Here is a 12,933-nt window from a genome sequence, read left to right as displayed (position 1 = left end):
ATTACTAATTTCAAGTTATTCTGAATGACCAAAACAATTTGAAATGATGTTTTGAATGACAAAACAACTAAGCTGATTGTCATAGTGAAAAACCAGTTTTTAATCCCAGGCATGTACATTTAAATATAATTGGCACTAATAAATCTTTTAAAATAATTATTTCTTAGCTAGCTTCAAAAATTTTATAGCATTCTTTGCTTTGTAGGTGAGCTTGAAAAGTTAAGAAAAAAGTGGGCTGTTCTTGAATCTGAATGTGTCTCATTAAAGAAGGAGAATTCTTTGCTTGCATGCGAACTTCAGCGACGGGAGAAGGAGCTGCATAAGTAAGTGCCACTGAATCAAATGGGAAAACGCCAAAGGTGTTAAATTAAAACAGTGTCTCCTGAGTTAGGGGTTAGTTCTTATAGATTTATTTCTATTTCTTGTGAATGTTACAGTTCCTCTAAATCTTTCCTCTTATTCAGTTGACCTGTTTTAGCTACAATTCTCTTCCTACTCATCCATCTCAATGAGCTAATAAAAAGAAGTATAATTATGTAGGACCAATATGCCTTCTATTCTGGGAAATACATAGATGGTGCCCATATCATTCATATCATTTTATATAAGCTTTGCTTTACTTAACATGAAAATAAGCCTCCCAGGCTCACTCATTTTCCTTCTATTTTCTTCCAGAGTAATTAATATTTTACGCTATGGTTATTTTTGCCTTTATTGTTACAACAAATGTAACTTTATAAACTTTAAAACTTTATAAACTTTAGATTTTAAATGTTGGGATCTGCTTGGTTGGGTTTTGGTTATAAGCTGATTGGAAAATATTTGCTTATGCTGTTGCTGCAAACCAATACATGTACACAGTAGCCTGTACATCAGAAATTTAATTATAAGGATATGCAGTAGAATATTATGATCACAAAGAGCATACATTCACAATGCATTAGTTTAAAACCCTTATTTCTAAATATGAAGTATTGTGATTTTTTAAACTTCCTTTTATAGCTCTCAGCAACAGAGTTTAGCACTTACCAGTGAACTGAGTATTCTGGAGGTAAGCCAAAAGGAACTTGAAAATAAAATGGGTTCTTTAAAAGAAGAACATCAGCGTGATGCAAATACTCTAAAAACACTTCTTAATGAGGCAGAAAATCAAGCTAAGGATGCTCAGAATGAGGTAAGCTTCAAATTTACATGGATGTTTGCATTTCTTTAAAGAGGTCTAGAATTAGGATACTATTTTGTCCTCCTAATTTTTAATTTGTTCTCCTAACTTTATCCTTTTTATTGGATAAATTTGAATGAAGTCGCTCAATGAAACGGAGATCAGACTTCTCTCTCTTCTCCTCTCCCAGTACTTCTTTGAGCAAGAGATTTGAAACTTTTGTTTCAATAGTCAATTAAGCAGAATTGCTCATTTCATTAAACAGAGGAAGATAGCCAGTGCTTGGGTTATTCAGGGCAGTAAACTAGAATAGAATAGAATAGAATAGAATAGAATAGAATAGAATAGAATAGAATAGAATAGAATAGAATAGAATAGAATAGAATAGAATAGAATTTATTGGCCAAGTGTGATTGGACACACAAGGAATTTGTCTTGGTGCATATGCTCTCAGTGTACATAAAAGAAAAGATCAAGGTACGACATTTACAACACAATTGATGGTCAATATATCAATATAAATCATAAGGATTGCCAGCAACAAGTTATAGTCATACAGTCATAAGTGGAAGAGATTGGTGATGGGAACTATGAAACGATTAATAGTAGTGCAGATTCAGTAAATAGTCTGACAGTGTTGATGGAATTATTTGTTTAGCAGAGTGATGGCCTTCGGGGAAAAACTGTTCTTGTGTCTAGTTGTTCTGGTGTGCAGTGCTCTATAGCGTCATTTTGAGGGTAGGGGTTGAAACAGTTTATGTCCAGGATGTGAGGGATCTGTAAATATTTTCACAGCCCTCTTCTTGATTTGTGCAGTATACAGGTCCTCAATGGAAGGCAGGTTGGTAGCAATTGTTTTTTCTGCAGTTCTAATTATCCTCTGAAGTCTGTGTTTTTCTTGTTGGGTTGCAGAACCGAACCAGACAGTTATAGAGGTGCAAATGACAGACTCAATAATTCCTCTGTAGAATTGGATCAGCAGCTCCTTGGGCAGTTTGAGCTTACTGAGTTGGCGCAGAAAGAACATTCTTTGTTGTCCTTTTTTAATGATGTTTTTGATGTTAGCTGTCCATTTGAGATCTTGCGATATGATAGAACCTAGAAATTTGAAGGTTTCTACTGTTGATACTGTGTTGTCAAGTATTGTGAGAGGTGGAAGTATGGAAGGGTTTCTCCTAAAGTCTACCACCATTTCTACGGTTTTGAGTGTGTTCAGTTCCAGATTGTTTTGGTTGCACCACAAGGCTAGTCGTTCGACCTCTCGCCTATATGCGGATTCGTCATTGTCTCGAATGAGACCAATCACTGTTGTGTCATCTGCGAACTTCAGTAGCTTAACAGATGGATCATTGGAGATGCAGTCATTGGTATACAGAGAAAAGAGAAGTGGGAGAGCACAGCCTTGGGGGGCCCCTGTGCTAATTGTACAGGTATTTGATGTGATCTTGCTTAGCTTCACCTGCTGCTTCCTGTTTGTTAGGAAGCTTGTGATCCACTTACAAGTCTGTTCCGGTACCTGTAGCTGGTTTAGCTTAGTTAGAAGAATGTCTGGAATGATGGTATTGAATGCTGAACTAAAGTCTACAAAAAGGACCCTTGCATAGGTCTTTGGAGACTCAAGATGTTGTAGGATGTAGTGCAGAGCCATATTAACAGCATCATCTGTTGATCTATTTGCTCGGTATGCAAATTGCAAGGGGTCTAACAGCGGATCCGTGATGGTTTTCAGGTAGGAAAGCACTAGCCTTTCAAAGGTTTTCATGACTACAGATGTTAAAGCAACTGGTCTGTAGTCATTCAGTTCCTTGATGGTGGGCTTCTTCGGCACTGGGATGATGGTAGAGCGTTTGAAGCAAGAAGGAACATAACACATCTCTAGTGATTTATTGAAAATATGGGTGAAGATGGGGGCCAATTGGTCAGCACAGACTTTTAAGCAAGAAGGAGTTATCTTGTCTGGGCCTGGAGCTTTTCCTGGCTTTTGTCTGTGAAATAGGTCCTGCACTTCCTTTTCTGTGATCACTAGGGGTTGTGAACCCAATGAAATGTGGTCAGTTGTAGGAGGCTTGGCTGTTGTTGGTGTGTCTGAGATGGGGGTTGTGGAGATAGGTGGCTGTAGTTTCCTTTCAAACCTGCAGTAAAACTCATTCAGGTCATCTGCCAGTTGTTGATTACCTTCAGCCTGGGAAGGAGGTTTGCCATAGCCGGTGATATTTTTAAGAGTTTTCCACATGTTTGCTGGTTCATTTGCTGAAAACTGATTCTTTAGCTTTTCAGAGTAGCTTCTTTTTGCTGCTCTGATCTCCCTTGTTAGTGCATTTCTGGCCTGATTGTACAGCATTTTATCACCTTTTCTGTAGGCTTCCTCTTTGGAATGTCGTAGCTGCTTAAGTTTAGGTGTAAACCAAGGTTTGTTGTTACTGTGTATTCGCAAGTTCCTTGTAGGTACACATAGGTCTTCACAGAAGCTGACATGATGTTACAGTATCTGTGAGTTCATCCAGGTCTGCAGAGGTATCTTTAAAAATATTCCAATCAGTGCAGTCAAAACATGCCTGCAGCTTTAATTCTGATTCCTCCGTCCAGGTCTTCACTGATTTAATTATTGGTTTTGTGGCTTTAAGTCTTTGCCTGTAAGCAGGTACAAGGTGAATCATGCAATGATCAGAGTGTCCTACTATGCACTGTTTTAAAAACAATACCATTCTATTTTATATAAAATGATTAGATATAAAGCATGGGTGTCTGCATTAAATATATTCAACAACTAAGGCAGAATCACATATTCTTGGTCACTCTTTCTTCACTAAGTATTTAATATATTCTTAAATGGATTTTACTTTTTCATATACTGGTCTTAAATCTTTCAGAAACAAACTCAACTTTCCATTTGTGCAAAACATTCTGTAATTCAGTCCTTTTAACTTTGTAATATACTTTATCTAAATCAACAAACATTCCCATTCAAATTAGAGTATTTTGCAGTGTCAAGAGACCCTAAACTAGCACATTGATGAAGGGCTGTTTCATATCCTCCTGGTTATGTTTTGAATGACAACACATGAAGAATCATATTAACTGCCCAGAATCACTTTGGAAAATGGGCAGCATATAAATTTAATTAATAAATAAATAAATAAATAAATAAATAAATAAATAAATAAATAAATAAATAAATAAATAAATAATATTCTAATCAAGTTGATTTTTTAAAAATATTTTGCATGTTCAGTTCATATATATATATCAGAGATAATAGTAACTGTTTCAGACATTTGATTAGCTTTGCACATCTTGAATGGATGCTTTTAAGCCTGGGAAAAGCAAGATCTGTATTTTAAAGTGATTCAATTAATATTACTGATTTTTTTCTCTCAACTGAGTTATCTTAAAAATAAATCAAATTTGAAATTGAGGTTTATAGTTCTGGACAATTAGTTTATAGATTACAGTTCTGGTCAGTTAGAGAAGGTAGAATTATAGTAATATGTTCAGATGAGGTATATTTAAGTGATCAGTTTTATTTGAGAAATTAATTTATGGCAAATCTCTGGTCTGTATTCCCACTTTTCTAACAGTTAATGAGTGATGTCATCACTTTTTAATCACTTGATTGAAATTTGTAAAACATAGTTCTGGTCAAAGAAATGCTTTTATTGTCTTTTAACACTTTTAACAATAAGATAATTTATTAAATTAAATTTATAATGCTCTCCAACTCATAGCAATTCTGAAAACAGGACAATAGTTCTTATTCACTGGCAAATCAGTTCTCTTTCTCACGGGTATTTGATCATGCATTTCTGAATTTGCCTTTATCTGGATTCTTCTTCTAACATATACTTAACTGTAAAACATGTGACAGACAGAGAATTTATTTCAATCATTGATCGATAAAAGTACATTCAACAAAACTATCCCTAACAGTGTAACAAAACTTTGCTAGTTTTAGAGAAATAATTTTTTCTTCATTGTTTAACAGATAATGCAAATCAAAATTATCAGAACGGTATGCATATCACAAGGGCATTAATGGGATTCATACGGAGTTTTCCTATATTTTCCTTCTAGGATAACTGGGGAGAGTATTAAATTGAGCTAAAGTTAAGGCTCTCCTAAATTTGGGAACTATGATATTATATGAAACTAGTTTAGGCATTAAAATTTGGTAATTTCAATTCCATTAAGAGAAAAATTATTCATTTCTAATTAACCTTCTATATTTAAATCTAAACCTTCTATATTTTTGCTTAGTCTGATTCTGAGTTTAAGATGCCATCACTGAAGAAACCATCGAGGCTGAGTTTTTTTTGGATTGCTATTTCCTAGGAAGATTTGTAGTTCTCTACCAGTATTAGCTGCATCAATCCATTAAGCTTGTATAAAGCATGTGGACCTCTAAATTCCTATTTCAAATCTTTATATTATAATAAAGAGTAATAATTTGTTAAAGAATCAAAAAAATATCCAGAAGTTATTTTTAACTTATTTTTAAAGTTTAAATATGCTTTTGCTGTTTTTATTTCCTTTAGTACGAAACAACACAGATCATGCTTTCAGAGCTGAGGTTAAAATTTGAAATTACTGAGCAGGAAAAGCAATCAGTCACGGATGAACTTAAACAATGTAAAGAGAATCTGAAGTTACTTCAAGAAAAAGGAAATAATGTAAGTCAATAAAGATTGTGCATGCCAGATTTTATTTAATTTCCATTGGACAAGATATATATGAAAGCAGTTGGTTCATATTTTCCTGGCTATAGATGATAAGAGCATTAAAAAAGTAATTTTAAATTGTTTTTTAATTATCCAAAAATTGAATATTTTTTTTCAGATCCAGTTGGAAGGCTCCAAACATTGATTTTCTTTCCTAACCCCACCTCCTACCCCCATTTTCTCTCTCCTGAATATAATCTGCATTACAGCACCCATTTTGCAGGTGCAAAGAAATGTTTTACATTGAATAGGATGGAATTAAATAGATGGAGGTACAAAAACTAAGAAAGAGATAGAGATGCTGATTGGGATGATCTCACTCACTCACCCTCACAATTGTCCCTCCAAACTTTTAATTCCGAGGCTTGGAAAACATGCTTTTTCTTAGGCCTAGCTTAATTAGCCTCTGATTTTTGTTCTTTTTTATGTTAACAGTTTGGCCAGTGGTGACATCTCATTTTGCATAAATATTGTAATAATATTGGCATCTGAACTTTCTTGCTAATATTGAAAGCCACAGCCACAGACCTTGAATTTCCCCAAAAAAGTTAGTTTTTAAAAATCATTTTAAATTTTTAAACTGTAAGCCGCCCTGAGTCTTCGGAGAAGGGCGGGGTATAAATGTAAACAAAATAAAAAATAAAAAAAAAATTAACCCAGTTAGGTATATGAGATTTTAGTTCTAGTAATATCAAGAATTTTGTGTGTGTGTGTGTGTTTGTTTATCAATCAACAAAGTACTGATTGATAGTTAACTATTCATCTCCCTCACAGAGGGGTCTGGGCAGTGTATAATTTAATCAATACAATAAAACATCCATATTCTAGCCTGCTATTGATCTTAGTATATCCTAGGATCAATAAATAGCCCTCATGAACTTCACTTTTGGTAAAGCAACCAATTTGTTGTTTTGCATCTTGAAAAAACACTTCACATATTATTCTACAAAAAAGTGTTTTCAAAGTTCTGATTATACAAAGAGACAATGGTGAATACAGAACAGGCACAAGATCACAAATGCAAACATGTTTGTATGTTCTTTAAAACTGATAACTGTTTACTAAAATGATTGTTAATTCATACTGGGGACAGTCTCAAAATAGTTTGAAACTTAAACATTTAAAAATTATATGGCCCATTTATCATAAACCAGATGGTTTTTTTCAGCAAGAGGAAAAATTGGAATTTTGAAAGCATATGATAGGTGTACTTACAGAATGACTGATGTGTTTAAATAAATGTAGGCAGCATAAATAGCAGTATTATGGAATGCCACTGGATTGCACATGATCTGCATGTATCTGTAAGTACCTCTTGGAAGAAGTTGCATCTTTTCCTGGACTTATAAGGTAGCTTCACAAGTATAGCAAAATGCATATGTAAGCTAAGATGCAAGTAGAACTTTGAGAGATAGGGTATGTTTCTTATCTCAGAAATGCATATGTAAGCTAAGGAAGCTCTTACAAGATGCAGGTACAGGTTTGAGAGACAGGGTATGTTCCTTAACTAAAATATGTATTTATCTAAGATTGAGGGGCTATCCAGTGAGCTCAGGAGAAGTTGCAGTTATTTTTAAGGAGACCAAACTGATGCTGTGTGCATGCCTACACCCATTTCAAAACATTGCATATACCTAGTTATAAGTGTATTTTATTTCACTCAGTAAATATTTTTGTGTGAACCATATCTTGTTGTCAAAATACTTTCACTAATTAAGTTGCTGGCAGTATTTTTTCTTAATTGATCTACTGCCTGATACAGGTCTTGCAGTTTTAATTTTATCATCCATAATTTCCATTTACCTGCCTATTGTTCTGATCAGAAATGGATGCAATTATGTAAATGGAAACTACGTTTTTAGGAAACTACTACTAATAATAGATTAACAAGATTGGATTATTAGATCATAAGAATCTCTAAATGTGGGATTAGAATTTGGACCCCTGGTAAATATTAAGTACAGACAGCACAGAAATAAAATATACAGTTGTTGTTTTGTACCTTTGATTCTCTTGTGGTTTGGAGTGCACACAATCTGATTTTTCTCATTCTGTTTAGGACCATATAATATTCATTGCTGACAAAATAATGCAGAGTATACTGTAGTATAGGTTATTTTTAACTGCCGGAATACTATATTTTTCCAATTGTCTTCATATAAAGCAAACTATCCCATTATATTTTTTAATTATTTTAGTTGACGTTGAAAAATCTAAGAATCTAACCAGTAAGTTTCTGATTAGTATTAGGTGCCATTCAGAATTTGGACTATATTGAAGATTCAAAAAGAAAAAACAAAGAAAAAACCAGAAGAAAGCAATAGCAAACTACTTCTGTATTCTTTATAGGAAAAGTACCTGGATATGTTTCTATAGTCAGCCAACAATTGAATTTGACTTAGAAATCTTTGCTTTTTTATTTTAGAGAACATAATGAGAAACTATATCAATGAGGCTCATGATAAGAGTTGCTAAATCAGAAGTAAAACTTGGGGTGCAGTTGTTTCACCTGTTGCTGCAACCCCATTATCCTGAGTAATTCATTGCTATTTTAAAATCAGATTTAGATGTTAACAACATTTTAGATTTAGATAGTACTATACAAAGTGAAATAATATTGCTTGTGAAAATGATGTGAATATGCTTGTTATTCTTTTCCCTGTTGAAAAGTATTGTGCATACGTTCATGTTTAGTCCACAAAAAGTATTAGCAAAATTATAATTACACAGTGAGGCATCATTCTGAAGAACACATATAGCTATACAAAGTCAAATATGTTTGTGTGTTCTTTACAGTGGATATTGTTTTTCATTGGAGATACTTTTTCTTTCATGAAAATGATACGTATGTAAAAAAAAAAAAAGTAAGTGACCTCCACCAATAATTTGGCTACAGGATTTGTATTTTATTAGTGATAAATTGGTGAAGAGAAAGATATGTTTGAGGAAGAGTACTTTATGGACAGAATTCTGAATCAGTATTTGAAGTTCTAGATTGAGTATGGGTGAAACTTGGGCATTTGTTGTACATGTAAAATGTACTACACACTATCATCTAGTGAAGCCTTCCAACCTAGCCTCCTCTAAATACGTTGGACTTGCTGGGTTGTGAGATGGAAAGTCCATCATTTCTGAAGAGAGATGGTCATCCAGCCAGTTTAAGAAGGTTGCTGTAGTAAATTCCTTGTAACAAGAAAATAATATTTCGCTTTTCATTATATATGTTTATTCTGTACAGTGGTGTACTAACTTTGTATGCCAAAGTAGTTGTGTCTTGTTGGATGTCTTTATGTTTCAGTTGAAACAAGAATTGATCTTTGAACTATCCCCCTATCTAAATCATCTTTACCTTATTGATTTTTTATAGCACAAAATGATCTTAATATCCCTTCCCTTCCCTTTAGCCTTCCATATTTCCACCCGTCCCAGCCGTATTCATCGGCCTTATCCTGGCTTTCCTGTTTTGGTGTTACAGCCCATTGTGGTAGAGAAAGGTACTACAAGCACTATTCAGTCCATGTATGTTCGTCCCTTGTCACCTGTTTGTGCCATTTTTGTAAAAAAAATGCATGATGAAAAGCGAGTACTTGTTTACCTGACTCAAGTCACTTCTTCATTTAATAAGCCATTATTTATAATATTGGCAAACCAAGCAAACTAATCATTTAACATCTGTCTGTTTTCCCTGTGCTAATGCTAACAGTATCCTATTGTAAACATGTTTTTCTGTTCCTTTTCCAGTACACATTTGTCCTACATAAGATGCTGTAGTTAGGGCCTGGAAGGAGACCTAACTATTTACTTCACTCTTAGCAAATCAGATGTTTGCTTGCTTCAATTTGGTTCTTGAATTCCTTTTTTACCCTCAACTAATTCCAATATTTCTCTCTGAATTTGAATGCTTTTTTTTTTCTCACTGTTGTGGTGACAAAGATGGAGGGGGAAGGACAAGATGAGGGAAGTAGGTGGATGGTTTGCATTTCCAATTCTAAACTTGCAGTGGTTTCTATTACTTTCCAAAATGAATTCTGTAAGACTATAACCATTTATTTAAAATAATCATAATAGTTAATGTTTTAAGGAGCGGACATGAACAATTATACATGTAATATTAACATTGCAGTATTTCTGACTCATTTTAAATCTAGGCAAGAAAAGTGAAACATGCATTATTTCAAGGCATTTGAAGACATTTTTGAAGAATTCATAATTTGGCATGGGATTTATCTAGGTTTATTTGGGACAAAGCATAAATGCTGTTAATGAATTTTCAAAGAACTAAGAGGAAACATTTGAAAGCAAGAAAGGACAGTATGCATGCTTCAAATACCTTACATTAATCCTGGGCAGCATAATTTATAACAAATGTGAATTGCAGTTCACATTACATGAAAGATAGCCGGTTACTTAACTGGTTAAATTATAAAGCTCCTGCACTTTAGAGCGAGCCAATTTGGTGTAGTGGTTAGGTACCAGGCTAGAAATTTTGAGTTCTAGTCCTGCCATAGGCATGAAGGCAGTTAAGTGACCTTGGGCCAGTCACTCTCCTAGAAAGAAGGCAGTGGCAAACTTCTTTCTAAAAACCTTGCCAAGGAAAATGCAGGGACTAGTCCAGGCGTCAACATTAATTCAAAAAGCACAAAAATAAAATTAAATCACGGACATTTGTGTCCACTGGAATTTCTTTTTAATGAAGTTATATTTAATTGAAATCCAGCCAACATTTCCCCAAAACTAAATCTGACAGAAAACATTCTAGGCTTGCCAAGAAAGTTAAAGAAGTAATATCAACTAAAACAAATGAGAGATTGATTCTTTTCTTTTTTCTTTTTCCTTTTTTTTCCTACACAGAGCCAATGGCCTTGGATGCCTGTGATGGCAGCTTTGGTAGCTGTGACAGCCATGGTGCTGTACCCAGGCCTCACCAGAGCCTCTCCATGAGAACTGTTGTTGAATCCCTACCCCACCCTCCATCTAGAAGCTGGCACCATTCACACATTGAGGGAATCAGAGAATCATCCTCTTCCTAACCCTTTTTTTACCTCTTAGTCCTTCAGAGTTTGGCAGCAGCAGGGTCGTTGCTTTACACTGTACAAAATGTATCTGTTATAAAGAGGGAATAAAATAATTATTTCATTCTATGGTGAGCAATATTATTGCTTACACATATATGTAATTCTTAAGATTATATGTCGGAGTCCTAAATACTGTTATGGTGGCCTCAAGTAGGCTTCTTGGTACCAAATTATTTATGATGGTTAGATATGTGGGTATTTTACATTAAAAAATTGATTGCCCAATTGAAAGCAATGCATTTTCCCTTATTTGGATACCCATGCCAAATATCCTTTAAATACTTGGAAGTTGATGCAGTGTGCTCAGTGCCTTTCAGTTTGATGTTATTTGTACATTAACATATCATTATTTTTACTTGCTGTGAGTCACTGAGCTATTGGGAACAATTTTCTTTTTTTCCATATCTTCTGTTAAAAACAAATATTTTTGTTCAGTAAAAGCCCTATTTTATTGATGACTTGGAGCTTGTATAATTCATTGTCAGCCTTAAAGACCTCTAGAAAAAAAAGAGTGAAAAGCCTAAGTCTAGACTGTTTTTGTGTGCATGTGTGTGCCTGAGTGAATTAAGGTTTTTCTGGGAGCAAAATCTTGATTTTCTGATGAACATAGTGCAGTAATCCAATTTTTAGTTTGAATGTAATTTATTAAATTTCATGTATATAGACACTATAAAAACCCAATGTATTTTCTCACATACCACATTAGAAAAATGATTTTTTTCAGTCACTTATTTGCAGAACCAAACTGGGGAAAGTAGTATTTGTTTCTTTAGTTGTACTTGTGTTGGCATAACTTCAAGATATGAGGTTCTTGAGTGCTTTTAGTGTTAGGGAAAGGAGGAAGAAAATCAAATTGGTCCAGCTTTCAAAGAAGGGTGGAATATCTTAACTGGTCCTCTGTGCACCAGTTTATGCTGAAAGAATATGGTGTCCATGATTAGAAGCTTCACATCACAATTTGTTTGACCTTAATCTGAATGTTTCTAGTTGAGTATTGGCTTATGAATAGAAACAATCATAACTTACACCTGACTGTACTGTTTTTCAGCACATATCAGCTCAATGTATTAAGATCTGTAATAATATAAAAAGAATTGAAAGATGAAATGATTCAGCTGATAGAAAATTCATAGGAAGAGTTTTCTCAACTAAAATTGAGTTGGTTTCAAGGATTTAATGGCAATCAAAATCTATTTCAATATTTCAATAGAATTTTTAGATTATTTGCCTTTGAGGGTCATTTTTATTTTAAAGGTTCTGTCTTAAGCTATTTGGAATTCGTTAATGGGATGATCATTTAGATTTAAGGGAATGTTAGTTCACAAATGTAGAAAATGTCATTTTTGTTCATTTCATTATTTTCAGTTGCAGGAAACTGTAACTCACCCACAACACACACATGCCAGTGGTACACAGTACCTCTTGTATATAGGTTATTGCAAATATTATTCTGAAAATGCTTAACTTCAGAATTACCTTTTTAAAAGTAAATAATTGTTTTAAATCTATTTTGTAAAGATATAAAAAAAACAATAGAATTTCTGGAGTACAGATTGAACTATTTGCACTAACACATGTGATGTGCATGATTTAATAAAATAACTTTACTCTCCCTATGAATCTCATTTGAATCTTCTTTGACAACCACATATTTTATTTTGTACATCAGAGTATGATAATCAGAACTTATTTACGGTGTTTGTATTACATCTGCTTATAATGAAAAGGTGTGTTTATTTGCCATATTGGTTTATTACTTGATTATGAGATTTATTATAGATGATTCTTCATTAATTTTTATTATTATTATCAAATTTATTTGCCTCTCATCTCGCAGTTTGAAACGATTCTGAGTGAGAAAATGAAATCTTACTTCCTTTTTACCACTCTCAATAGTTGATAATAAAATACAAGTAACATAAACAAGTGTATAAATAAAACATCCATTGAAATGAATACTTAACAAGATCCATAAAATGAG

At 33.7% G+C, this 12,933-nt stretch overlaps 1 protein-coding gene across 22 annotated transcripts in view; it reads left to right on the top strand.

The window, feature by feature from the left end:
* Positions 1-12,566, top strand: part of SLMAP (sarcolemma associated protein) — a 90,927-nt gene extending 78,361 nt beyond the window's left edge. For 13 of the 22 annotated variants that reach the window (XM_058166837.1, XM_058166836.1, XM_058166829.1 and 10 more), the window contains 4 exons: positions 206-323; positions 1,003-1,174; positions 5,695-5,829; positions 10,729-12,566. In XM_058166837.1, the coding sequence (XP_058022820.1) occupies positions 206-323; positions 1,003-1,174; positions 5,695-5,829; positions 10,729-10,818 (515 nt within the window). In that variant the 3' untranslated portion in view covers positions 10,819-12,566. Of the gene's footprint in view, positions 1-205; positions 324-1,002; positions 1,175-5,694; positions 5,830-9,281; positions 9,372-10,728 lie in introns of all 22 variants that reach the window. The other 9 variants (XM_058166842.1, XM_058166830.1, XM_058166843.1 and 6 more) reach the window with 1 other exon arrangement.
* The last annotated feature ends 367 nt before the right edge of the window (positions 12,567-12,933 follow it).

The sequence above is a fragment of the Ahaetulla prasina genome, chromosome 2 (assembly GCF_028640845.1).
Source record: "Ahaetulla prasina isolate Xishuangbanna chromosome 2, ASM2864084v1, whole genome shotgun sequence".
Classification (NCBI taxonomy): domain Eukaryota; kingdom Metazoa; phylum Chordata; class Lepidosauria; order Squamata; family Colubridae; genus Ahaetulla; species Ahaetulla prasina.
This window is presented reverse-complemented; position numbering and strand designations above follow the sequence as displayed.